General features: G+C 36.7%; 1 protein-coding gene across 1 annotated transcript in view; it reads right to left on the bottom strand.

Moving 5' to 3' along the window:
- Positions 1 to 24,027, bottom strand: part of MUC6 (mucin 6, oligomeric mucus/gel-forming) — a 46,830-nt gene extending 22,803 nt beyond the window's left edge. The window contains exons 1-24 of the mRNA XM_054276473.1: positions 23,976 to 24,027; positions 18,664 to 18,726; positions 15,137 to 15,377; positions 14,387 to 14,513; positions 13,192 to 13,279; positions 12,685 to 12,794; positions 11,513 to 11,720; positions 10,610 to 10,732; positions 9,824 to 9,944; positions 9,368 to 9,506; positions 9,105 to 9,209; positions 8,693 to 8,765; positions 8,289 to 8,426; positions 7,286 to 7,447; positions 6,712 to 6,806; positions 5,923 to 6,055; positions 5,029 to 5,278; positions 3,845 to 3,897; positions 3,610 to 3,722; positions 2,707 to 2,858; positions 1,793 to 1,934; positions 1,218 to 1,328; positions 664 to 849; positions 9 to 248 (exon numbers count right to left, since the gene is read on the bottom strand). Of these exons, the coding sequence (XP_054132448.1) occupies positions 9 to 248; positions 664 to 849; positions 1,218 to 1,328; positions 1,793 to 1,934; positions 2,707 to 2,858; positions 3,610 to 3,722; positions 3,845 to 3,897; positions 5,029 to 5,278; positions 5,923 to 6,055; positions 6,712 to 6,806; positions 7,286 to 7,447; positions 8,289 to 8,426; positions 8,693 to 8,765; positions 9,105 to 9,209; positions 9,368 to 9,506; positions 9,824 to 9,944; positions 10,610 to 10,732; positions 11,513 to 11,720; positions 12,685 to 12,794; positions 13,192 to 13,279; positions 14,387 to 14,513; positions 15,137 to 15,377; positions 18,664 to 18,726; positions 23,976 to 24,027 (3,225 nt within the window). The remainder of the gene's footprint in view (positions 1 to 8; positions 249 to 663; positions 850 to 1,217; positions 1,329 to 1,792; positions 1,935 to 2,706; positions 2,859 to 3,609; positions 3,723 to 3,844; positions 3,898 to 5,028; positions 5,279 to 5,922; positions 6,056 to 6,711; positions 6,807 to 7,285; positions 7,448 to 8,288; positions 8,427 to 8,692; positions 8,766 to 9,104; positions 9,210 to 9,367; positions 9,507 to 9,823; positions 9,945 to 10,609; positions 10,733 to 11,512; positions 11,721 to 12,684; positions 12,795 to 13,191; positions 13,280 to 14,386; positions 14,514 to 15,136; positions 15,378 to 18,663; positions 18,727 to 23,975) is intronic.
- Between the last annotated feature and the right edge of the window lie 3,203 nt (positions 24,028 to 27,230).

The raw sequence follows: 27,230 nt of genomic DNA, 5'->3' as shown, positions 1-27,230 counted from the left end.
ATTCTTACCTTATTGTGACAGGCAGAAAAAACATGGCTGTTGATGATGGAACATGTCTTTTCTGCCCATGCTTTACGATAAGGGTTCTTGCTACAGGGGTCCACTACAAAGTACACATCCCCACAGAGGGGATTCTCTTTCCAAGAGTTGACGAATTCCAGCTCGTTTGATGCCACATACTTGCTTCGAGTTTCAAAGTCATCCTTCATGTTGCCATTATAGTTACCACACAAACCACAGATGGTTTCCTAGATTCAATGAAAGTACCAATATCAATTCAGTAAGTTACAGTTCTCACCTTTCCTTTTGGTCACTGACTGTTTCCTGTGCTTTAGGAGCGAATGTCATCTACAAATACTCTCTCATACCATACTTGTGCATGGGTTTCTCCTCTAAACTGTAAACTCTCACATTTAGAGATCAAATTCAAATGTGCAATTGCATAAATTACAAACACTTAGCCCAAAAATTTCCTGAATGCAGTACAGAAATCCCTTAAAAGTTAGCCTCTTGTGAAGATCTCTGCTGTTTTGGAGATAATGCTAAAAATTAATTGCTGGTAGCAGTTCTGGAAAATCTTTGCCATCACAAAAATTCAAGACAACCATAATCAAATGGTCAATTTGAATGGAGGGACACTTTAAGGAAATTATTCTGCAATACCTGTGTTTCTCTGGAGATCTTGATGAAGAAGTTCATGTGCTTATTCCAAATAAGAGTCATGTTGTATTTTCCTGGGATAATGATATCAAACATCAGGTGAAGGGCATTCTTTTTCACTTTGTATTTTATACCAGGATTTTCCCCAGAGATAGCGAAGGTTTCATCTCTCAGTATGATTGTCAGATTCTGGAAGAAAATTTATTTGGGAGTTACAACTTCTCAAGTTTCAGTATTTTCCTTGCTGAAGTTCAGCTGCTGTGATACTGCAGCAGGAAAACAGTACTTTTTTGATTGAGCAATTCACTGCAGAGTAAACTTAAAAATTTCCTGGCTTCTACATAGACAAGATTCTTGGAGAATGAAACACAACATGAGAATTTTAAAAACCCAAACAAACAGCTATGGCATTTCCTACTAAAACCAAGGCTCTAGGTTTAGCACATAGATCTTGTAAGTGAAATTTTCTCTTAAGATACAGCTAAAGCTTCCAATAAATGAAGAAAACCTGTTCTTAAAATCTATTCAGCTGGATAATGACAGAAAGAAGAGCTTACCCCAAGGTAAATGCTGATGGATCTGGAGCACGTAACTCCTGATTTCCCACAGATGACATTCTCAGTAACAATTTTGAAAGAGGAAATGGGTCTGTTAACACTGCAGCCATCCTAAAAAAATACCCAAAACAAACCACAAGAAGCACAAAGGCTCAGTAGACTGTGCCTGAAGTCTTCCAACTTAAAACATTAAAGTATAAGAAAACACAGGATGCTTAAAATGTCACGCGTAATTCTGTTTTATGAGGCAATGACCTCTGCTTTGCTGGTCAAACTGATGTAACTTCCCTAAAAGACGTATTTATCTGGTACAGAATACAATGACTATTTAAACATATTTTTTAAAATATAAAATTGGTTATAACTGCATGAAAATTATGTTTTTTTAGAAGTAAAATATTTTCATTCTAAGCATTGAAATAAGTATAATATATAGAAACTCAGTAAGTGGTTATAAAGATTCAAAGTACTGTATTGTTAATTGATGCATGCTAGCACATTTTTATTAGTCTCTTAAACCCAGCTATTTCTTGGTGCTGAGATGCTGCTGCAATAACCAGAAGGAAGCAGGTTACCATAGCTAATATGTATTCACAGTTGCCATCAAACACAAAACGCTGTCCATCAAAGGTGGTGATGTGGCCTTCTCCATACAGATTACAGGTGGAGGAACACCTTGTTTTCTGAACACATTTCCATTTGCCTTTCGTGCAAGTGCTGGGAGTGAGAACAGAAACCACACTCAGATTTCAAATAAATGCCATCTTCACCTGCTTATTTTTATACATATCCACTTTTATCAATAACATGTTCAATTAATTGACTTATGTATACTGAGACCAAGTTATGGTTAATATAAGAACCAGAATTAAAATTTATGGACTGCCTAGAAAATGAATTAATAATAAAGAAGAAACCTTTTTGTACTTTGTATTTTTTGTATTTTTGTACTTTTTTCATTAAAGAAAAAGTATATAAAACCCATTTATTTTTGCTCTTAATGAGATCAGAAATCACTGCTCTGTGTAGTTTGGGGAGTGTTATTTTGGTTTTTTTTAATAATAGATTAGTTACTGGAAAGGGAATAAAGTACTTTGAGAATGCTACTAAAGAGATGGGAATCTTTCTGGGGGTGGTTGCTTTTATCTACAGAAAAGCAAGATAGATTTTGCCCTCATCTTTACTTAAGTGGGTTGTTAATAATACTTGTCTTTATATCATTTACAGTCACAGGCCCTACTCATGCCTTTATTCCTGGACATACATAAGGCAGAAATTATCCCCGAAGTTGGTACAATGACTCTTATCCATACACATATTATCAAATGTTAAGCTTCTTTCTCTTATTAATTCCCGTACTCTGTCATGGTATTTGTTCCTTTCAGTTGTTGCCATTTCCTACTCTCAAGTCAGTTAAACACTTATTTTTATGTGACTGTACATTTCAGTGAAACTGAAGATTTGCAATGAAAAACCCTGTGATTCTTACCAGATATCACATTCTGTCTGGATTTGTTCACCTCTTCCATAAGCAAGGCCACCATATTCACATGGACACTCCTCAGCTGGCACACACTTGCCATCAAGATTTTCATAGAGGCCATCAGCACAGACACAGCCTGATTCACACTTTGTGGGTATCTGGGAAAGGCCAACAGATTGCAAAACAAAAAGAAAAGATTGTGAGATGTATTTTATCTTGGATGTGAATGGTGTCAAGAGTGAACCTGTGCCAAGTTGTGTTTGGGCTTGATTTTAGTTTTGTGATGTTCTTTGTATTAATATGCTGTCAGATGAACTAGTTTCATTGAAGCTGTAACTTATACTTGTGGTCTGAGATACTAAACATACCTGAAGACTCTGAAAAATTTATCTTCCATCACTACCAGTCTTTCAAAAACAGTACAACAGAATATTCTTCATATAAAGGAAGCTTATTACAATTTTTCCAATTAGTCTGTTTCCTTAATATAAGAAAACCCTATTAGGACAGCCCAGATCTTCGCCTGGCCCAGGTCTCCTGCATTCTGTGATCAACAGCAGCTAAGAGTTGAGAAAAAATAGAACAGGAAGCATAAACCCCATATTTCCATTGACATGAAGTCACAGCTTATGGAGTACCTGAGCCAGAGATTATAGCCATGTAGTTAAGCATCCTTAATGGATTTTTATTCTAATAGAATTTAATTCATTATTTCATGCAATTAATTTCTTTAATAACTTCTTAAATATATGTACAATTTTTCTGTCCACAGCCTGATATTTAACTGCATCATGTAAAATAAAATAATTCCTTTAATTTCACTAGAAGCAATGTAGTCTAGTTTTAAGTAACAACTAGAACATTCTACCTCTCTCAAAAGGACAAATATCCGAGAGCTGTGAAACTCACACATTCAATTCCAGTAGCCAGCATTTGACAGGTAGGGGCACATGCAGCTCCATACTTGTTTTCTAAATTGTCAGAAGAACATGATATGTATTTCTTAGGAGCTTTGCAGTTTTCTAGGAAAAAGGAAGAAAAATTGACATTGAGGAGAAATTAACATAGAAGAGAACAGTGAAGTAGTAATTTTAAAAAATAAAGGACAGAAAATATTTCTAAGTAAACAATATCAGACTCCTACCTGCAGGATTTTGAGGTTTGCCTGTGCAGCTTAGCCTCCCATTAACACAGTAGCTAGGAAGAAAAAAAAAATCATGAAAATCTCTTCTAAGAAAGAAATTTTGATTTTCTGCAAAATTGTTTTATTAAAAACGTTTCTCTCATGTTACGACCTCCTTCCCATCCTTTGAAGTAGAATATGAGTCTTGAATGTGTCTCTTCACTTTTTGTATTATAAAGTAACATCATTTTGGAAAGTGAATGTCTGTTATCACTAATAGGCAATTGTCACTATGAGGATGGCCTATCAAGTTATTACAGAAGTTTGTCTGGAATATAGCTAAGTGCTGTTGACAAAATCTCCTAGTAGGAATAATCAGATCTCAGCTATTATATTTTATTTTTCTCTGTAACATTTCCAAGCTGAAGGTAAGTAAAATGCTTTCTGTTCAGTTAGAATATCTGTAGTTTAGAAAAGGGCAAAAAAGTTGTCTTGAAAAATAAATTTATGCTATTAAAAATAAAGGAGACTGTACTGGTTTGGGCTGGAATGGAGTTAATTTTCTTTTTAGCAGCTCAGTGGTGCTGTGTTTTGGATTTGTGACCAAAACGTTGTTGATAACACAATGTTGTTGTTGCTGGTGCTGAACAGGGTCCCAGCATTCTTTCTCCTCAGGCTGCCCTGCCAGGGAGGAGGCTGAGAAGCAAAGTGTTTTCATTCTGAACAGAAACTGGGAGGGGACACACCCAGGAGAGCTGGCCCCACTGACCAAAGAAAGATTCCATACTATACCACATCAAGCTCAGCAATAAAAGCTCAGGTGAAGAAGGAGGGATGTTCTGAGTTACAGTACTCATCTTCCCAGCAAACAATTATGCATGGCAAATTCATGATTTCCTGGAAACATCTGAATGGCTGCCTGCTGACAGGAAGTTCTGAATCAATTCCTTACTTAGCTTTGATTGTTCATGTTGCTTTGCTTTTAAATAAGCTTTTTGCTTATTATTCATAAAGAAATTTAGTAAACTGTCTATATCTCTACCCATAAGGTTTCTTGCTGTTGTCCTTATTCTCCTCCACATCCTGCTGGAGTGAGTCAGTAGCTGTGTGGTGCTTGTCTGCTTACTGAAGCTGACCCTTGACAGAGACACGACAACCCTCTTCTCCATTTTCACTTTGTTCTCCTTTAAACTTGACACACTTACCAGGTGATCCCACCAGTCATTGTTGACTGGTCAGGCAGGATGTACTTTCTGTCCTCTAAGTAGCAAGGACAATGAGATTTATGAACACACTCATTCTTGTGGTTCAGGTACATTCCTTTAGGACACTGGCAGCCTTCAATAGGAATATCAGTTGGATGGCATTCCAGGGCTCGGTTGGAGAGTGACAAGCATGTCCTGTCACATGCCTGAGTGTTGTAGCTGAATGTTTGATTGCCAGTGCAAGTAATGGCTATAAAACAAGATAAGAGCATATGTTAAACTTCATTTACTGATTGTCTTCCTTGTAAAAGATAATGTCCTTTTGCTTATTATGTGCTGCTTATTTTGTGCCAATAGTTTCATTGCTTAATGCTTCCAGCTGCTTCTCTTCCTGTGGATGTGGAGCTCTAGCAAAACATTTTGCAGACCAAGATTTAACAGCAAACTATGCAGCTGTTCAGAAGTTTCAGGCAGGTAAAATACCTTACAGCTTTTTTGTGAATCTTGGAATTTAATAATGCAAAGGAAGCTTAGCAGAAATATCAGTGTATTTTTGAGTAACAGTGAAACCCATGCATGTGTCTGAGTTACAAAATTATAAAATAAAATCTGTAGTCAGTTTTCCCTAGTTCTTTCCCATTTTACAGGATAGCTTTATTTTTCTGGCTATTCTATACCTTAATTACCAAGTCCTGGAAACATCCACATGCTCACCTTAAAGCATATTAATAATCTTTTTCATATAGTCTTGAAATAACAACCCTGTTGAGACAGACACCAGAAAGGTATCTAATAGTTGGATATTTATTATCCAATTGCAGGTCTTATTTCTGATCACTATTTCCTCATTACTCATCTGATGGCAGACCACTAAGAGCTGGTTCAGGTACTCACTGCAATTGTCCATACTGCTCCTCCAGTTCTCAAGGATTAAACCCATGGAACTGCATGCTCGTGCATATGATCCCAGAGCAGAACAAATATAAGGAAAGGTCTCCTCATAATTACAGGCTTGGTAGACACATCTCTGAAACCCAACACACAGAGAGTACTTTGTTACTGAGGACCAGACATTTGGAAATGCTAAACCCTGAAGGTATTTGAAAGACATGTGGATGTGACATTTAGGGACGTGGTGTAGTGGTGGACTTGGCATTGTTGTATTTATGGTTGGACTCAATGATCTCAAAAATCTTTCCCAACCAATATGATTCTATGCTGAACTACAGAACTAAGTCACACAAGATACATATAACTGCATAACTAAATCTCATGGAAAATATCTGAGTAATTGCATTGCTGATGTAAATAAAATTTACTTAGTACCCTAAAAAATGCCTTTGTTCATTTGCTGCTTCTCATTTTTAATATTCAAAATGTTTTGTGTAGATTGAAAAGTACTAAACTCAATTATGCACATGGTAAAATCGACACTTTGCACAGTTAAAGTTGTTGTCATGGACAACTGCAGCATGAGCAAAAATATTTTCTGATTCACAGGGATGGGACTGGTGCCTGTGACCAAACAGACTTTCAGTGTGGTGGAGACATAATTTTCAAAACCAGACCTGTTTCCTAAGCTTCTCTGCATTGCTGATTCAATGCGTGGGACACCGTATATGAGTACAATCTGGTTTATATTTGGACTCCCTCTGTACAACATCCATCATAATAACTTCATACCTTGTAGAAAGGAATAGGGTTCACCACAGCATGGCATTTCTCAAACACTGTCCCCTTCTTGGTCAGAATGGAGCAATGAGTCTCAGCAGATATTTCTAATGAAAGTAAACAATAAACATTAAAAAGGGAAAGTTAGGGGGAAAAATGGAAAAGGAAATTTTCAAAAATTTGGTGTTTTAGGCGAACTTTCGGCAATGATGCACTGAACAATAGGACAATTCCTAGCTTGTTAGCTTTCAGACTCTATTCTTGTACAAGTAGCTCAGTAGAGCTTTTTTTTCTTTTTCACAATTTATTTTTTTTAAGACCAATAGCAATAGAGAGTTGGGAAGACAAAACCTGGATTTCAGTCTCAGTACTGCTGAGCAAACCTAAGACACCTGTGGACATTGCAGTTTCACTAGACAGATCAAACCACTCTCATTCATCATCTCAATCCCAGATCTGAATTTGTGAGGTTCAATCCTCTCAGTCTCTGTTTCTGTGCAGCTCTCTCATTTCCCTGGTATGGGCTTATGGAAGTGTCAGACAAAGCCAGCTGGAGAGATCAGTTACCACAGCATAATGTACTTACTGTTCAGTTGGCTCAAAGCGCAAGGGTCAGTCTCTCTCTCTAAGGCAGGATGGCAATTTCCTGCCCTCCAGGAATCTACAAACAGGGAGGCTGTGCCTTCAGTGATGTCCATGCTAGTCATGAAGTCATCTGTAGTGTCTCCATTGTAATTGCCACACAAACCTGACAACATCAGAAATGCAAGGGAAGGCGGAAATTAAAGAACGCGTGCACAGTGGCCCATGTTTCATGCTATCACAGTGAGACAATTGATTCAGAAGTTCTACATAGAGTGTCAATCACTACTCAGGTCAGTGAAGTAGTCAGAGAATGTTGATTATGTACATATTCAGTCACTGAGCCTCTGCCTCCTCAAGTTAAGAGTGTCAGCTTCTAATCAATGACAAAATCATAGAGAAGTTTTTGTCTTTTTTTCAGAAAAAAGTGGTTTTAAATAATGTAAAAAAGAAAGGCCATGAAAAACTTTTGAAGTTGCATGTTTTCTTATGTATATTAAATGCATAATGACAAAGAATATGCATTTAGGATTTTGTAAAAGCCAAAGCCTCTCTGTAATTCCCCATAATCAGAACGCAAAATACGCTTCTGTGGCTAATGTTGCTGCGCAATAAACATCTCCATCTGGTGATTTCCAGCTCAGAAACTTTTAGATTCTTCGGCCCATTGTGTTTACAGTGGTTGTGCACTACATTCAAAGAACTTTGTGCTCCAAGATGCAGAGACCACACAGACTTATTTGTTGCTCCTTCATTGTGCAGTTTAGCACATATTGAAAAAGGCACAGATAAAATACAGAACAGCATTGTGCTATGTGTGAAAAATGCGACACCTTTAGATTCTTTGATTAATTTTAAAGTTATTAGTGAAAAATCAATTCCGTTTCCAATGCTTTTTTTTTTCTTTGAATCTGGAAAAGAAAATTGATCTCCTAAAAGATGAATACTAAGTTATCAAAATTATACTCCCTACATTTCCTCTTTTGCAAGGGGATTTGTTTACTTACCAAGTGTTCTGCCTTTGAATTGTGATCCAACTTTCACGTAGGCCTGGAACACAGGCGACGTTTGAACTGCAAGTTCCAGCCCAAAGTTTGTATGCATCTGAACGTACATGGAGGACTGTCTGAAAACAGTGATGTCTCCTGAAGGAACAAGCACGTTTAAAAATAGAGATGTTGGTGATGCTGCAAGGTAACGATTTTAACACATATATAAATGTTCTAGCACTCTGTCTACAACTCTTCTCCCACACACAACTCTCCACAGAGGAACAGATGCAGCAGGAGAGACTTTAACCTTCCTCTAAAACCCCTGGTATTAGCAATTGAAAGATGGTGAAAGATGCTGGGTTTTGTAAAAACAGACAATTTAATTTGGATATAACTTATATTCCCCCTTTATTTTTTACCTGATCTGTAAGGCAGCCGCTTGAGTTCATCATCATCAGTAAGGAGATCATTCTGAGAAATCACAATTTTGTCCTGTAAGAAGAAGACATGGAATCAGAAGTAACTATCTTTACAGATGGTATTTATATGTTAAGTTAAGCAGCTGTACTCTTGATGATCTATGTAAAAGAAAAAAATTAATTCAAGCATTTTCTCACACTATAACATGCTGCTTTTATCTTTCACTCTGAAAATACCTTCCTGAGTTGATGCAGCAACTGAGATCTTTACTGTGTATACATGAGCAGAAATATATCTTTAGTATTTATCTTCCATAATTTTTAAGTTGAAGCTACCAGCAATGACTTTGAGCACTTATTTTGCTAATCTAGTGATAAAATCCTGGATGGAACCTGTGGAAGGAATACATACCTTTGCAGATTGGTAAATTATAGCACTAAGTGAGGTTTCAGAATGAGAATAACCAGTCTTTTCATACACAGCCATTAGGGTTCCATTGTGTGGCAGGCTGGAACTCTGGAGGGAAATGGAAAAGAGAAGTAAAAAGAGAAGCCATGTCAGTATAACAATAATTTGTAGAATAAATGTATATCTTATGAAGTCCTCAGTTTGTGTTACAATAGGAAAACAAATACTGACTAAAATATATCCATCTGATATTCTGTTGAAATTACCTTCATAAGAACATAAGTGCAAACCCCGTGGAATCGATATGGCCTCGAATCAAACGTGGTAACAAAGGAGCCTCCTTCCAGTGAACACCTTCCAGGGCAGGGCAAATCTTTGCAGTTCCACTGACCCATCACACATTTACTGCAGAAAACAAGATATTCTGTGCAAGGTTATTCTTTTCTTCATGCTCTAAAAGCTCAGCTACTTCCTAGCAATGAAATACGCTGTTTTTATCACTTATCTCCTTTTGTTTTCTATGCTTTATTTTCTTTGTATACATATATCAGTTGAAGCTGCTCATCTTAATTCAAAGTTGCTAAACTCTTGTATGGATTGTCAGTAGACTTTCCGAAACTGTGAAAGGTGCTGCCCTTCGAAAAATGTTTTTAGGCAAAATTTTCCAATGGTCTGGTAAAGGTACTTTTTATTCTCTCATGGAAGTATCTGTTGCTACTCACCAGGTCCTACAAGCTGCTTTCATTGTCTCACCAGGAGCATATGTTTTCCCATTCAGTGTACATGGACACTGGCTGATGTGAACACATGTCCGATTCTTTGAGATATCATCAAGAACAGTTCCTGCCAAAGAAGATAAACAAAACATTTTTCTCCATCTTCACTTAGCACTACAGTAATTATGGCTTGAGTGCTTTCTCAAATTAGCCTGAGAATGCTATTCTTGCACAGCCAGTGTCCATACTCTGAGATGTAACACGCAGAATATTTTCTCCTAATTAAAATTATACTGAATATTCACATGTGACAACAGCTTTTGACTACTTTGTCATATGAAAGTAAAGTCAATTGTCCTATTTTGAAATGCAAATGATAGTAATAATCACAATTTCTGTAATGAATTAATATTGAATAATTTTAAAGGGAATTTACAAAATTCCCATAATGCTGCAGAAATACTCTGAAGCATGCTACCTCTTCCTGGTGTCTGATCAATGTATATTTAAGTAAATAACTTTAAGCAGATGGCATATCTTTATCCCATCACAAACCATGACCTTGTGAGGAAAATGTATTCATAGCTCTCTTCTTGTGAAGAGTGACCAGCCATCTTGAAGGACCACAATTACTCAAGACTCCAGTTACATTATGTTACCTGAGAAAGAGCAGTTCTAGCAGCACAATGCCCTGAAATGCACAGCTAGCTCATTATTAAGCAGTCCATTCCACTTGACTGGATATGTGCAAAAACATTTGTGTGATCCATTAAGAATATGATGAAATGATACCTTCTGGACAAAAGCAGCCATAGGTACAGTGATTGGAACAGCTGTACTCTGGGTTGGAACAGGTTTTAATACACGGAGAACCACATTCCTCATAGATTTGGTTTGCAGAACATTTTCCCACAGCTGCAACAAACAGTGGGAGTGTTAAGATTTTTAAAGTGTAAACATAGAATATTTCACCAGCTACCTAGCAAGGAAAAGACCTTCTGATTTCTGACACTAACATTCTTTTATCCTGCCTCAATATTAATTTCTTCATTTGAGTACTCTTTATTCATATATTATCATATATTCACTCTGGCTTTCTTTAATTTTTCTTGCCCAAAAAATTGGAAACATTTTTTCAGAAGCTTGGAGAATGGCAAACAGGCCATACTGCAGCCTAATGAAGTACCAAAAATCAGATTTTCTGTAGTACTTCAAGGTTTTGCTTCCAAGCAGTCATTGTAAATAAGAACATCTGAAAAGGGCTACTGAAAATCATCTTTTAATAAAAGGAGCTATGGCAATTATTAGCAAAAAAGTTCAAAGGCTTTGGGGGCTATTTAAAAGTGCTCTCTCTTCACTGGCTGATTTTCCAAGTACAGTAAGAAGAAAACTGTTCGTAGAACAAGCAGCCCCCTGTAGGAAGTTTGAGAAGTTAAACAGTTTTCACTTGGTGGATGTTTATCTACTTTATTGTCACTGATCTAGGCATAGGAGCTATGTTTGGAGCTTCCTTCTTTGAGGTTTCCCTGCCCTCCTTACAGCTTTATCAAAGAACACTGCTCTCTGTAGAAAATCATTTGTTTGATTAAAGACAGTAGAGACTTTTTAAAATATTCCAGTTATTATCATTATCCCTCTATTTAAGACACAGAAAAGTTAAGCACAGTCTCTCATGAATAAACCATTTGAACTTACAGCAGAAGTTTTCAGTTCTCCAGTTGAACACCATTTGGTGGGACATGGCACATTGCCTGGAATACTCTGACAGTGTAGAGCAAGTGCAGTTGTTTTGTCCTGGCTCACTGCAGTCCTGCATATCAAGCTGGCAACGAATGACAAACCTATCCTTGGGCACACTGCAGGTTGGTGACACCAAATTAAGTAGCTGAGAGCAGATCACAGCCTGAATAAAAAGAGAAAGAATATTGTTCCTGGTGGTGTTTCCTTCATATGAAAACCGCAGCGGAATAACACTGCTAGTTATTCCTAGTAATATGCTAGATTTTCTTGTTACTTTGTTTGCTTTTCCCCCCAGAGTTTTATAATGGATATTTGACTTAAAATGCATGAGAAGTTCACAGATAGAAAGGAATATAAATTCATTGTACAATAGAAAGAACTTGATATATTGAAATAATTCCACTTCTCATTATGTTAAAAATTAAGTCACTTTCTGTGCCATCAGCCCCCCTAAAAATGGCTGAGAACATTACACACAGGAAATGTGTTGTCTCATGGCAAACATGAGACAACATGTTCCATGAAAAACATCCCAGATGAGAAGATCAGAAAATTCATTCCTCTTGGAGCACACACTTGGTGCATTTCTGGTGCCTGCATGTTTGTGTTGCCTGTGATGTGCCTACTGCAGTGTAGGGTCTCAAAGGTTCTCAGGCACACTGATTTTCTTTTCACTTAGAACTGTGATAGCTGTTGATGATGGTTGTCCCTGTTATCAGTGCTGTTATCTGGCAATATGTTGTAGGCATTGTGAATATCTTCAAATCTGTACAGCTTATACTATCAGGTCTCCAGGTGTTAGTTAAAAAGTTCTTAAAGCTTTACTGGTTTCTATGAATTTCCTGTGACAACCTGCCTGGAATCCCAGAAAGTTCTGAGCTAAATGCTGGTTGATTTTTATGAGTGATTTAAATCTAGCCTCAAAATCGCCTGTGGCCTTTTATTCAAATGTGGTTTTAATGCAAAGAACTCATTTTCTTTCTCATATCATGCAATACAGATGTTGACTGTACCCATTTTCATGGAAGTAATTTTTATGAAACCACTGCCCCTCTGCTGTTGATTTCTATTTATCTTGCCCCCTGCTAAGAATCATGCTGCAGAGAAGCCAAGAAGATCTTTCTTACATATTTTTTGTGAGGAACAGCAGAAATTGGTATCTCCTCAGACAGGCAGATCTCTGATGGATCATCCATTTTTTGTAATGCAGCAAATTTATATGTATCCAGCAATTTACCTGGAAATTAAAGGGTTATAATTTGTCAGGAAAAAGACTGATTTGTTTACTTGTTGCTGTGATGTAGCAAAACTCAGATTTTACTCTTTGACTGTTAAATGTCCTACTACTTAATTTTCCCAATGATAACAACTGCCTCTTGTGGAAGTCAGGAGAGTGTGATCCTTACCTAAACCTGTTTCTAAAAGATAAGAGTCCTTATCACTTGTGTGAGGAACCCATTGTATTATGCTTATAGAAGATAACAGAGTGTAGCATAATCATATGAGGAATGTTTGTGCCCCATGGGACTGCTTTACTCAATTCTGATACACAGCAATGCTATCACAGGATTCAATTTTCACCTTGACTCACTTTAACTCATTCTCCTCCTTTCTGAAATGTCCTTGTCTCTTACCTTCACGGACAAATTCATTCAATTCATAACCATCATAGTTCCCACACATTCCACATGTTTTCCCCATGTATTTTTTTTCAGCCAAAACCTAAAATAAAATAGAAGAAAATATTTTAATGGATCACCCTAAGTAAAATTATCTATACAGCAATAACTTTCTCAAACATATTCAGTGCAAGCACTCAATTAAAAGTGATTCTTCTCATTAATTTCAGTGACTTTTTGAAGGAAGAATTCTGTAAGCAGTGAAGTCTTTTCCCAATAGGCAAATAGTGATTTTTTGAAATTAGTATTTATTAAAAAAAATATATTTGAAGACACAGGGAACTGAGGAGGGATAACATTCTAAGATCCAGGAAAAAAAGAAAATAATGCTGAAGCCTTGCTAATGTCTCTGTTGACAGAGCACAAATTTCAGGTTTCTTCTCTAAAGAAACTTAAGAAAGAAAGGAAGGAAATCTATTTTCAGAAGAAGGTTATTCAGTTCTCTGTTGTTCTGGAGACTAAAATGGTAGTATTACTACTGGCTACAAACAATGAATTATTATGAAAATCTTAGATCAGAGAAATAAAACTATATTCTTTGTACAGTCAGATTAACCCAACACTACTATTTTCTCTTATATATGTGATAATAATGCTGATAAATCTCCCAGACAATTTTCTACATTTCCTTGTTTTAGCAAACTTAATCAATTTAGAATTCAGTGTCTTTTGTGGTAATAATACCAAGGTCACACTGAGAAAATGTACTGGGGATTCTGAAAAGAAAACCTGAGAAGATTCTGAAAAAGAGAAAAGAAACTGATAGAAGCACTCGATATTTGAAACCAAAAGACGTCCCAGGGAAGCCCAATAAAAAAGTCATAACTATGGCATACAGTATTTAAGTTCTACACAACTTTAAACATCTCTTAAGAAAAAGATTGCAGCTGCTGGAACACCCTGAGGAAAGATTAAAATGTATGCAAGTATCCACAAATCTCAGCACTGGTGGCTTTAGCTAACTACCAATGCTGCAAGGGAAAGTAATATGCAAAGTTGATTATTTCAAGAGGAATGGATACAACAGGAAAAGAATAAATATCAAAATAGTAAATACATGCAAAAGCACCCATTAAGTTCAGAGAGTTCTTGCCATTCCAGTAAATCAGTGAGAATTTTCTTCCCTGCTCTATGAGAACATTTTACTAACCATGAGGTAGTCATCATTGTTCCACATTACCACCAGTTCCATCTCCATCAGCTTGGCTACCAGGCGGATGTTGCGTCCATAAGGTGCTATTTGGATTCCATTGCTGGTGTAAGGCAGCTGAATGACACTGGAACAAGGTGAGAAGAGAAACCAATCTCATAGCAAGATTATGCAGGTATTAGTTATTTATTTTGGATGTGATATGTACCCAGTCTGAGTACTTGCAGCAACATGACACAGAATTTTTTTCCTTTTTAACACTGACATTTCAAAACACATGAAAGTTTCTGTTGACTGAAAATCCACATAAGCAGTTTCATAGTAGGATCACCCAAAAATGGGTTGCAGTGATTCTACTACTAACAATATTTGCAGAGGACTTACTATCTTCACTTGGTTTGGTTTTATTAGAGCACAGTTATTTGTTTCAAGAACCATGAAGCTGATTATAGTGAAACTAATGCTGATTATCCTGAGAAGAGTCTATGGCATTGTAATGTAAGAATTATGACTGAAAATTGACAATATCAGAGAAACCCATAAAGAGAATGTTGTACAGTATGAGTGCTTGATGGGAAGCAATATATAGGGGAGTATAGTTCAGTTAGGTGTGTTAACTTCAGTAATTTGTTAATTCATTTTTGACACAAAGCAGTTGTCAGTGCACCTGCTATATAACCCCCCTGCACCTGTTATATAACTCCCTGCCTTCTCTAAGCACTTCATGCCCCACTCATGGCAGAATCTTACCCAATACTCCTGATAGAAATGCTGCCTTTCTCAACAATGACAACAGAAGGTCCAAGCTCAATAATGATCCTTGCAATTTTTTTGTCCAGCCCACGACGGAACTGAACGTTGAAGTCTGGGCTGGTCTCATCACATACAGTTGCGAAGATGTAGTTGCAAGTCCCACTGAAGTCATACTGGTATTTATCAAAGGTTGAAAAATGCCCTCCTCCCCAGGTAGAACAGGAATCCTTGCTCAAAACTACAAAAGAGAAAGACACATAGATTTAGCATATTTGCTAATTTTAATTAGCATTTCAAATATAAATACTAGGACAAGCTATTAAGCTTCTGCTCAGATTAATTCTGTAAACAACATTCTAGCCCTCTGTTTTTTTTTATTCTTTTGTAATCTCAAAATTTTATCTCAAGTCAGGAAGTTAAACAATATTAGGAGTGACAGCAAAATTCTCATTTACTGTAAGCAGAGGAGAATTCCCTAACTTCCTAGATTAGAAAAAGCCCTTTCAAAACTTCTAAGGGTAATATAAAGATTTACGTTCTTATTTCAGTCTGCTAGATCCGTTTGCAAAGGTGACAGCTTGCTACTGGACAGAGCCTTAACATTTCAGGCACAGCATTTACCAAGCTATGGCATTACTCTATCATGATTAACTGCACAGTCAATCACCAGATATCCAAAGACAGTCTTCAAAGCCCAGCTTGTAATTCCACACTCTCTCAACTGTGTATTTATGTGACAAAGTTCCAGCCATTTTTATAAATATATGGATTGTTTTAATCAGTTTTAATTTTTAAGAAGTAGTCTGGAATGTTCATCTGAATAGACAGATGTTCATATGTGGAAATGAGTCCAAAAAAAAAAGAGATACAACTCCAGCACCTGCTGTTAGATAGTTCTCCACCTACTTACAGCATTTGAACAGTCCCTCTGAAGCTGATAATTTTATTGAAGTACCTAAAATCATGTCCTCAGTTCTGCATTTCCAGACTTAAGATTGTTACTTTCATTTTTTAATTATTTCTTCTTATGGTATCATATGAAGCTCAGGTATCTTAGCATATATCTTTGAGTTACAAAGTATCAGATAAGTTTATCAAAGTCTACATGCAATTTACATTTATTGTTTTAAAGACAAAACATCTCTTTTAACTGTAAAGGAGAGGTCAAATAACTGCACAATGCACAAATGGTTTTATCCAGGTCATGCAGAAAATACTGTTTCCCAGTGAGCAGTTACCTGTTGGCAAAAAGTACTCCTCTTCCACACTTCTGTTCTGTCCTGAAGGTCTGACTGGAAAATAGGAATTTTCTGATTGTTATCACTGATCCTTCATGCCCAAGTCCAGCTAGTTTAATATACTGTGCCTGAGAGATACTGACCACCAAACCCCAGAGTGTGCCAAGGAATGATTACCCAGGGCTGCACAATGGTCAGAGTGCAAGAGGCACCCCTTTCAACAAACACAGGAGCATGGTCACTGTATTTGTTTTTATTTAAATCTTATCAAAGAAAAATAACAAATGGGAATGTCAATAACTCAAGCAAGTTTAAATCCATATTATGTGTTTGTCTTTTGAGTTCAGCTTTTACTAAATAAAATCTAGGGTTTTTCTTTTAATTAGTCCATATCACGCTCTACTGTTTCTATTGCTGTAGGAACAGACAGCAGACAGAGACGAGTTCCTGAATATTTGAGAATTTTTTGTCAGACTAAAAGTCTTTCGGCTATTTTTACTTTACGGATGAACTCCGTGTAGCTTCTCTATGCTTATACTGAATGAGAATTCTCCTAATTCAAGCCACTCTCAGTTTCTTCTGTCTAAATAAATGCTTATTATAATAAATTTTCATTTTACATAATTATTTTTCTTCTACACCTCCACATTTACCCCAAATGGGATTAAGAAGTTCATTTGGCTACTGGAATGCAACAAGCTTTGGAGTACAGAGAATTGATTTTTAATGGTTTGCAGAAGCAAAGCATATTTTACTGTAAAACCTTAAAAATATGAATTACTAGGAAGATTGTCTGTAAATAGACTAGGAGAGAAAAAAGATCAGAATATTAGGACTTGTGTCCTTACTTATTTTGGAAAGGATCTTGTGAAAATTTTGTGTTTTCAGAAGGGCCATAGCCTTCTGTATCCTGTAGCAGAGTAACATCATATCCCATAACATATATCATGTTTGCATGATGACATTTATTCCTTCTTGCCATGGACATGGAAAACTAAATGACTATTGAATTAAATTCAAATTTAGAAGTCAGTGCCTCACATTTCTTCAGAAAAGGACATGTGAAAATTGTCGGCTCTGCCTAAGGGTTGATGTAGCTCTGCATTTTATTTCCAGCAGTGACCATTGAAAACTTGCCCAAGGGAAGACTGCCATCAGATCAGGCATTTATACTTCCACAGATATTCCCTCAGTCTCCAATTATTTTCAGTTCAGGGAATTATGTGAGGCTATTGAGATTTTTCTGCTTACCACTCCCTTGTGCTCTGGCTTCCAAGTCCTTGTCCACCATCATTTTGAACAGAACCAAAATTTCTTTGTAGTAGAAAATTCGACAATAACTACAGTCAAAATTTGCCATTGAATTTTAATTATGAGTTAACAGTTTAAGGATACCTGCCTTTCCAACCATACTTCTGATAGCTAATATTTTAAATATTATGCTAATTTCTTTTGTTTTGGCATTGCAGATTGTTTTACACAAATAAGAGAGTAGTACCTTACTATTTGTATTTTTCATACTCAGAAAGACTAGCACAAATTTACAGTAAGTAGGTGGCTGGAGTTAATTTTGCATACAGATTTGGATTTGGATGGATGCACACAAGTCATTCTTTGGAGTTCAGGGAAAACTGCTGGTAAACTACCCAGAAGTGTGGCAGCAGCTGGCACAGCTGAGCACTGAAGCAGAAATCTATCCTACTCTGACCCCACTCTGGCTGCTGGATATAAAGAAGAGAAAGAAGTATTCCTGAAGACACTCTGATTGTCCATTTGCATATAAATTTGTTTTAACCTGAAATCTTTAAAACAATTTTCACAGGCCTAATCTATATGAAGAATGAGCTTTATTTAGTTTCCTGGATTTTGCAATATCAAAAGAATCCATACCCTAAATTTTCAGATAGTATTAGGCAGTAATATGTAGGAATGAAAATCAAACATATCACACAAATTACCCCAATAGCATATTTCTAAATGTGGAAGGCTATTAAACTGCTTACAGTTTCTATCCTCAGGCATCAAAACCTCAGCATGGTACACTGAAGCACCTTCCATTTAGTTTAAACCTTACCCCAGTGAGGCAACGCATTTTACAATCTTTTTACATGCGAAGTCTTCTTTAGGAATTTCTAAAATTTAATGCTTCAAAACATATGCTCCTTGAGGCAAAGACTTATTTTTATTATGTGGTTTGTACAGTGCCTTTTGCAATATAGACTTGATACTGAATAGAGTTGTCACTCACACTTGAATGCAAACACTAAAACCAGGTCAGACACTTACTTCTTTGTAGAGATTCTTTCTGTTTTTGGAGAAGAATGGGGGACCAATAATTTCCTTCAAAAGCTGTGAAAGGAAAAAAACAACACAAGGAAGTTATCCTCTGAGCAAAAGAAGTGGAATATTTGTATATTTATTTATTTTTAAGCATGCTGCAAGCCAAAGCAGGGTCAGCACATAAGAATTGTGCTCTGTCACACAAATATGAATGACAATTATAATGGAAAATCACATAATTCCTATTACATAATTAGGTAATAGAAAATTAGTCTGTACCGGAAAAATGTTTCCAAAATTTGCCAGAAATTCAATGCAATATGAGAGCTGCTACACTTCATACTAAAATCCTATGTTCCTGTTAAAAAAAGTGGGATAAACCTTTACTTATGTTTTTGAGTTCTTGTTTCACCATCTGGGTAGAAGTAGTGGAAGGAATAGCCAAAAGTGTGAAAATATGGGGAATAATTGTCCTGTGTGCTCTTCACAAGAGCCGTGGGATCTGGAGCTGAAGACAGGAAATCCCCAGGCATAGTCGTTGCCTTTGCTGTTCACGTTAAGGCAGAATGATGCAAGCTGTCACCTGCTCCCTTCCACACACCTCTTCACAAAGCCTGGTTTGGTTAGGAGAAGCCAAGGAATGTTGAGCAAACGCTGACTGAAGTGTGATTCCTTTCCCATGTCAAACGCAGACCTGCTGCATGAGCACAACTGCTCCATGTTCTCACACATACCCAAAGGCTGTTTCACCCAGCATTTTCCTTCAGCACTGCTGAAGTGAGCTCTCAGAGTCAATAACTGGGTGGTAAAAACCTAAACAAGATGCAGGAATAAAGACCTGAGGTGCTTCAGAAATGTGCCACTCAAATTTAAATTTTCTCATGTCTGGTATTTCTAAGATAGCAGGAGCAAGTATCTTGTAGAAGCCATGCAATTCTTTATTACCTGTTTAGGATCTTTTGCAATATAGAAAATGTTGCGGCAGAAGGTTTCTTTCATCAAATAAACCAGGCCAAATCCACATAAATATCTATATATACACTACAGCTCTGCAGGGTGCTGTTGCTTCCTTGGATACTGCAGCGAGTGGAAGCCTTCAGGGAGCTCACCAGCTGGAGCAGACTCTCAGCCAATTCCATGCTGTGCTGCTGAAGGTGAGGTAGTATTTGCCATGTGCTACCTCAAGGGCTGCAGGAAAACAGGTGAGGCTCTGCCTTTTATGTAAGGCTAGGTTAAAGCACAAGAGGGAATTTTGGAACTGAGTGTTTCAGCACATCTTTTTGCTTTGGATTTCAGATTCAGACATCTCCAACATTCACAACAGTCTATACCTCAATTCTTCTATGAAGCAGTACTTGCTGAATGAAGATGTTATCTGAGTAAACAAAGTTTTTAAGAGCTAAAATACTATACTGGTAGAATTGTATACAATAAATATTTAGGCATAAGGGAAATAAATCAAGGATATAAATTCAGTGAATTGAGTGCTCCCATCCTAATTGTTCTAATAGCTTAAAATGGCATTTATCTCAGCCACTCCCAAGTTGTCTGACACACTCATCACAAAATCATTCTAATCCTACTCATGCTGCCTTGTTGTCTAGAACTGGTCAGCACTGGCCAATAATTGTTTGAGATTTTGCCAGAGTTTTAGAAAACCTCCACGGTTGGCCTGCAACTCAGTAGGCATTTCCAAAATGCAGCATGCTCCTTCCAAGTTCCTAGTGAACCGTGCATCACAGCAAGCACACCACAAAAAGGAACGGTCAGTTTGTGGCTTTCAAGCTAACAACTCTTCATGCCTAGAGTTGCTGCTGCCTTTTTTGAATGCCTGGATTTTGATACCTGCATTTGTTCAATAATCTAGTATTGGCTTTATAGTTTTCCAATCATTAAAGCTTAATCCTAAACTTTAAACACCAATGAATGGGATTTAGAAGTGTATAACTGCTGCCTTCCAAGGATATTTGCAGATTCGCAGGAATTGCATATACACCTAAAACATTACTTCCAGTCAGATCTATCTAGAGAGCTTGATGTAAAGTAAAATATCTAATGGACAAATATTTTAGATTAGAACAGACAAATCAGTTCACAAAGCTTGTCTGATAGCTTTTCAAACTCAAGCACCTAAGCATGGCAAACAAAATTTAACATGCACTTCAGGTTTTGTATTTAGATTAAATTTGAGCAGAATAATCATCCTGGATTATATGCACAGGTACAAGGATTAGATTGAAAATAACTATGGATATGAAATCCACTTTAACTTTTTGCCCAAAAACTAGCTAATAAAACAAATGCAGAGCCATTTGGTGACTATCTGCCAATCAGTCTCCTGTCAGATCAAACTATTACACTAAGTACAGTACAGTAATTATTCTCAGCATGTACATTCTTTTTCTCACACTCAACTCTGAAGAGAATAGTTAAATCTTCCTGGCAACACTATCAACAAGAAGCACACAAAATGGCAGATTGTACAGATGTAGCAAGGACTATGGCTATGCAGAAGTTGTATTTTGCAATCATTTAAGATTTTTTTTCATTTAAAAAGCTGTCCTAGTGTTAAATGAGATTTCTAAAGTACTGAAATCTTCCTTTCTGACATTTTACTATTACTGCAAGTATTCTGTTTTCCTTTGAGAAATGACATTAAATACTTATTTTGAATTATCTCAACAGAAATACTTATTTTGAATTATCTCAGTAGAACTTTATCCAGAGTTTAACTTCTCTTGGATAAAGGAAGGTTTTACTTCCAATTCTCACTCTTCTCCAGCTGGCCAACTTCCTTGAGAATGATATCTGTTGAAGTGCAGTTTCTGTGTGTGGTCAGCCTGTCTAGTTCACAGCAACAGTACAAACCAGGGAACGTGACGTACTATGAAGAAATCAGTAATTTTGTTCCTATACTCTGGTTACTTTGAAACATCCCTATGGGAAAATACAATTTTGTGTTGTACTGGCTTCAATCAAAGTATTTCACATCAGATAAAAAAATGAAAGCAAAACACTGAAATGAAATCTCTGTACTTCCAACTTGCAGAAATATTTTAAAATCTCTGTTTTGTAAAGAGTTCTGTTTTTCTCTTTTAATTGGAGACAAACAGAAATGTTGAAATGTCAGATGTTCTGGAAAGGACAAGAGCTTTAAAACAAATTACAGAAGCCTAAAATTCAACTTAACACTGAGGGTACTGCTAAAGCTGTAGCTCTAATATGAGTTATTAGTTGCACATGCTCATGATGATTTCTCTTCAATATGAAATTTTTACCTCCCTTTGCCTCTTGCAAACACAGATATGTGAACAGCATAAATCAAGGTGACTTCCTAGTTACATACTTCATAAGAAAAAGTATGAGTGTACACAAACCTCTCAAAAGGATCCATGCAGTTTTGATTATTGAAATAGGTAAAGAGGTGAAGCCTTGATTTAATCAATGAATCAGCACCTCTTATTAAGAAAATATACTAGAACTAACAGTTTTAATCAGGTTTCAAGCTTCTGCAGATTTTTTTTTAACTCAAGCATGTTTACTGATTTTCTTGTTACCACTTTCCATAAGATTCCACATCAAATAATTAAATATATCTCCTTACAATCAATATCTATATTTCTACCTAGAGACAGACTCAAGGTACAGAACGTGGATGCAGATCCATAAAGAAGAGAATTAAGTCCTGGCTTTGGTCAGACTCATTCTGAGGATACAACACTTGGATCTAGAGTTCAAAATAATGAGCACCCTGCATCTTGTCCTATTTAAGAACGTACAAATCAACATCCAAAAATTGCCTGATTTCAAATCTTTCATTGACAGAATGAAATTTGCTTGTTTTCAGAGTCTCCAATGTTGTGAGGCATTCCAAGGACTGAAATGTTGACACATCCCAAAGGAAAAAACTCCTCTGTAAGAATTTTCTAGATCCTGCTTCTAGGGCTTTTATCTTTAAATTCAACTTAGTCCTTTGTAGAAAAAATTCTGATTTGGGATGGCCAAGTTTACATATAAAGCTTGTGTCTGTGTAAGTGTCTACAGCAATTTTCTATTTGATTGCAAGTATTTCTATCAATACATCTATTATCTAAAACAGGAAGTCACGTAGATGGAAATTTTGCTCTTCCAGGCAGCAAAACTTGGGATTAGGACCAATGTTCAGGTACGTGACTTGATATTGGTTACAATGGTGCTGATACAGTGAATGGAGTTACACCTGATTTATAACAATACAGCTGAGGTTAGGAATTGGCTCTGAGAGTCTACTAAAGGGTTGAGTTGCTTATATTTTAATTATTTTCATGCTACAGTTTAAGCCAGTGATTTAAGAGCAATAAATGTCCCCATGCAATTTGAACTACATGATTCATCAAATGCTGTAAACACAACACAGAAGAAATAAATTTAACTTTGTTTCACCTAAAGCAAGTGAAGTATGCTTTCCAGCAGCTTGAAATCTTTTCTTGAAATTCTAATTGTAATAAGTGGTAAGTAAAGAGAATATGCAGAAGAGATTAAAAAGAAACAAACATCTTAAGCCATGCCAAACTATGGCAAAAAAGACTTATTATCAAAAAATCCACTGGTAACAGGACAGGAGGAATAATGAGTAAGATGGCCAAGCAGCTACAGAGCCAATGAACTTACCTATGAAATCTTCTTTCAGAAATTACAGATTCATCTGGTATACAGGTGGGTTGGATCAAAAAAGTAAGATGTACCTCTTAGAAAGAGTGAAGGATTGTACTGAATAATATATGGAGGAATACATCAAGAGTGATGTAAAATTTTTAGGCTAGAACCATTTGCCTGTTTTCCAGCATAGGATTTGTTCATAATTCTTCAAAAAAGAAATGCGAACACATAGCTCATACTTAATGCTTTTTGCAGTTCACATAACAAAGAAAAATGATTTTGATTATCACTCTACACAGAAGATATACAATATATATCTGCAATGACATCTCTAGGACACCGGATCATGAACATCTGAAAGATGAAGGCGCTTGGCAACTCAGAAACACAACAGAAGTCCATTAAAAATATTTCCTGTAAATAGGGAATGAGTTTTAGGGAAGAATCCAACAAATCAGTGACCAACTTTTCAAAATAGTGAAGAATGAATTATTTTATTTCAGCCATGTATTTATTAAATAACCTCTTGTGTTTTAAGATGAAGCAAAAGAGAAGAAAATATGTTGACTGAATTCTGCAGTTTGTGGGAAAGGAGAACAAAACCTGAACCTCATGTGATGTCATACTACAATTTTCCTCCAAGCCATGTAACAACAGGAGCCCAGGCACCCCGGACTTACCGGCAGAGTGCAGGAAACTGCAGAAGATGAGCAGTACCAGTGTTGGGAGCATGATGCACGCCCTGCCTGGGCAGTGTTCTCAGTGCTCCCCTCTGTTCCAAGCAGGCAGTGCCAACGCTGCCACTTTCTAGGCTGCCCTCTTCAAGCTTGGATGCTTTATATATAGAATTGCAATGCCCTCCCTCATTCCCACAGCTTGGAGAAATTGTAACAGCAGAGTACCCGCCAAACAGGATCTCCTCTTTATCAAGTTCAACACACCTAAAAGCCACTTAGAAAAAGAAGAAAAAAGAAAATGCAAACCTCCTCCAGTTCATTATCATTCTTACAAGGCCTTTATAATGGCTTCTATTTGTAACAGCTCAAACACTTTTCCCTGCCTTCACTGAACAAATTTGGTATTATACCCGAAAGCAATAAGACAAATAATACACAAATTATGATCACTAGCTGATAAGGAAAGGAATAATATTGGACTAGCACACAAAGTGGAAAAATGAAACACAGAGGTTTTGGAACTGCTGAAAAGACTGTGTGAATAAAAGATGGTGAGACATGAATGAACGGAGATACAGATCTCATATTTTTGCATTAACTCCTTGTTCATTAACTTCCATTCACTCTCCTGGGTGATTGGGTTCATCTCTCCCTCGTGTGACTTTTCAAGCAAACTAATAAATTTTGCCTGGGTAAAGAGGTCTATCCATGGCACAGCTGATTTCCTGACTGCAAGGGAGCTAAGTAAGCCCTTGCCCACCGCCTTAGCACTGCCAAGGACAGAGGGCAAACTGTATTCCAAAATGGGGCAGACTATTGCACTGTGGTACTTTGGAACCTTTCACAAGATGATCTCCACCTTCCCACCAACATCACAGATAACTTCTGTTACACTTGAATCTCTCCATATTAGAGGTGAAACGTTCAATGCACTGGATATGTTCAAAACATCACTGCCACCACTGATTTGACAGTAAAACAAGAACTTGCTTGATCCTGTAATTTTTCATTGGCAAAATATTTGCTTGTGGAAAACATAGTCTCAATATAAGAAAACGTTCCCTATAAAATATAAATTGCATGGGTTATCTCTCCATATGAATTTCTTCAGCCTTTCCTGTTTTCACCTATGCAATACTGAGGTGAGCCTCTGAAGAAAGTGGGAATAAATGGGGCCTTTTCCTCAGCAATCTGCCTGCACAAGAGGTGCCTGCTCTGTCATGCCCACCAATATCACAACAACCAGATCACAATCCACACCCACAGCTGCCAACACCGTGTGTGCCTTGCCGCTTCCAGCATCCAGGGGCAGTGCTTTAAGGGTCAGAGAAGGGAAGGTGAGTGAAGATCAGGCCAAGGAAGTGAAGGGATAGGGAAATTCTCAGAGTTACCTCTTCTGAGTGGTGGGAAGAAGCCCAGGAAAGACAGTGACTTAACCTAATTTCAGCCATAGCTCAATGTGGTTGTAATTAAAAGGAGAATGTTAAATTTTAATTGACATGAAGGTTTGCCTTTTTGGTTTTCATGGTTGTTTTTTTCCCCCCTCACTACTCCCCTATTCTCTCCCCAACAACAGAAGGTGAATGAAGTATATGGCTGTTGATAATAGAACTGTGACCCTAAATTTAAAATTTTTGCTGAAAATTTTCTGCATCTGCCTTATAAAAGCCCTAAAGTAAATGAACAAAATCACTTGTGACTCCTGAAAATCATGATCAAAGTGAAAAATAGTAAGTCCTCAAAACAGCCTCTAACCAGACTGATACCATGATAAATACATAATTAAGATTTCACAACAGTACATATTACATTATTTCTGGCAAATTACCTCTAAGCTCTTATTAATGAAATCGAAAACAGAATTTCATTTTTAACACTTCTAAGAAGCATCTTCTTTATGAAGATAAGGGACTGCAGTGCTCCACAGCAACTCAAACTTGATTACTGATAGTGTCAGACAGAAATTTACCTTTCTCTGATGGAAGAGAAAAAAAAAAATCATCACTGTTGTCAAATAGGATTTTTTTTTGTAATATATGTTCATAATCTTTCTGTCAAGCAGTAATAAATTAAAACAGCTGACATCAATGAGCATTTCATTACTTCCTCATTTAAAGAGCTGGGCACTTTGGAGCATCACTTTTACTATCAAAGGTGGCAGACAGAGACATCATGGAATTAAGATCACTGGTAACAGTTAATTTTCCTTTTTTATCACCATAGCTTCAAGCTTTTCTCTGTAGCCCTTATATTTACAGAAACCTTTTATATCTTTACTATATGGAGCTTACAAAATTCTCAAGAAATGCACATACTGACAAAAGCTATTACAAATATTTACTCAAAATATTGTTGTTTTCAGTTCCCTGTATTTGTAGCAACATTCTTAGCTGAACTCATTCTGTCTGAGAAGTCAGGATAAAGATATTACCTTCAGCTTTCCTGGAAGGAATTTCAGTCACTCAGTCTAAATACTTATGATTCAGCAAGTTATTATTTTATGGAGACATCCCATGATGATGTGAACGCAGTTAATCAAAAGCATCCATCTACAACTGCATTTAAGTCAGGACTCTAGACCAAGGAAAGAGCATTTGCTTGAGGACTATGAGTAGTGACTGAGTTCACAGTACACAGATAATTACTTTACATGGAAGAGCTTTGTGAAGAACTGCATGCCCAGCTGTAGTGAGATAATGATGCCTCTAATTAATGTGGATTTTTTCCATTTAATAATTATAATTGGTTTAGAACAACATCATTTATCAGAAACTGGTGTTGTAGAGGAGAGCAGAGATTGTTGTGGCCATATTTAGTATCCAGGAATGGGTTCTCAGTATTGAAATACAGTTTAGTCTCCAGCATCATGTACACTTCTGGAAAATTTTTGAAATGTCAAAGGAATTTATGTAAGCCAGATATTATGCAAATTGAGAAAGTCATAACACTTTAACTAAGTAACAGACTATCTTCTTTACAGTTTAATTACTCTAGGAATTTTTAGGTATATCAATTACAGAATATTTTGATGCTTTTATGCATATTGCTAAGAAAACATTCCACTTCCTGTAATATAGTCATTGTATATTATTTTAGCAGCCTTCATATTTCTTGGATAAATCGCTACATATCTTTATAAAGAGTCAGACCAAAATATAGCATTTGTTTACCCCTAGTCCCTGTGGGTGTATAAGTAATTTCCAGCTTTGGAAGCTTTTGCCTGTAAGTTTCCATTGCTGTCAGTGGAATGCAAAGATA

The sequence above is a fragment of the Melozone crissalis genome, unplaced genomic scaffold, assembly GCF_028551555.1.
Source record: "Melozone crissalis strain CALT ecotype California unplaced genomic scaffold, PUWL_Pcris_2 ptg000018l_1, whole genome shotgun sequence".
NCBI classification, from domain to species: domain Eukaryota; kingdom Metazoa; phylum Chordata; class Aves; order Passeriformes; family Passerellidae; genus Melozone; species Melozone crissalis.
The sequence above is the reverse complement of the archived record's forward strand: the minus strand, read 5'-3'. Positions and strand labels throughout refer to the sequence as shown.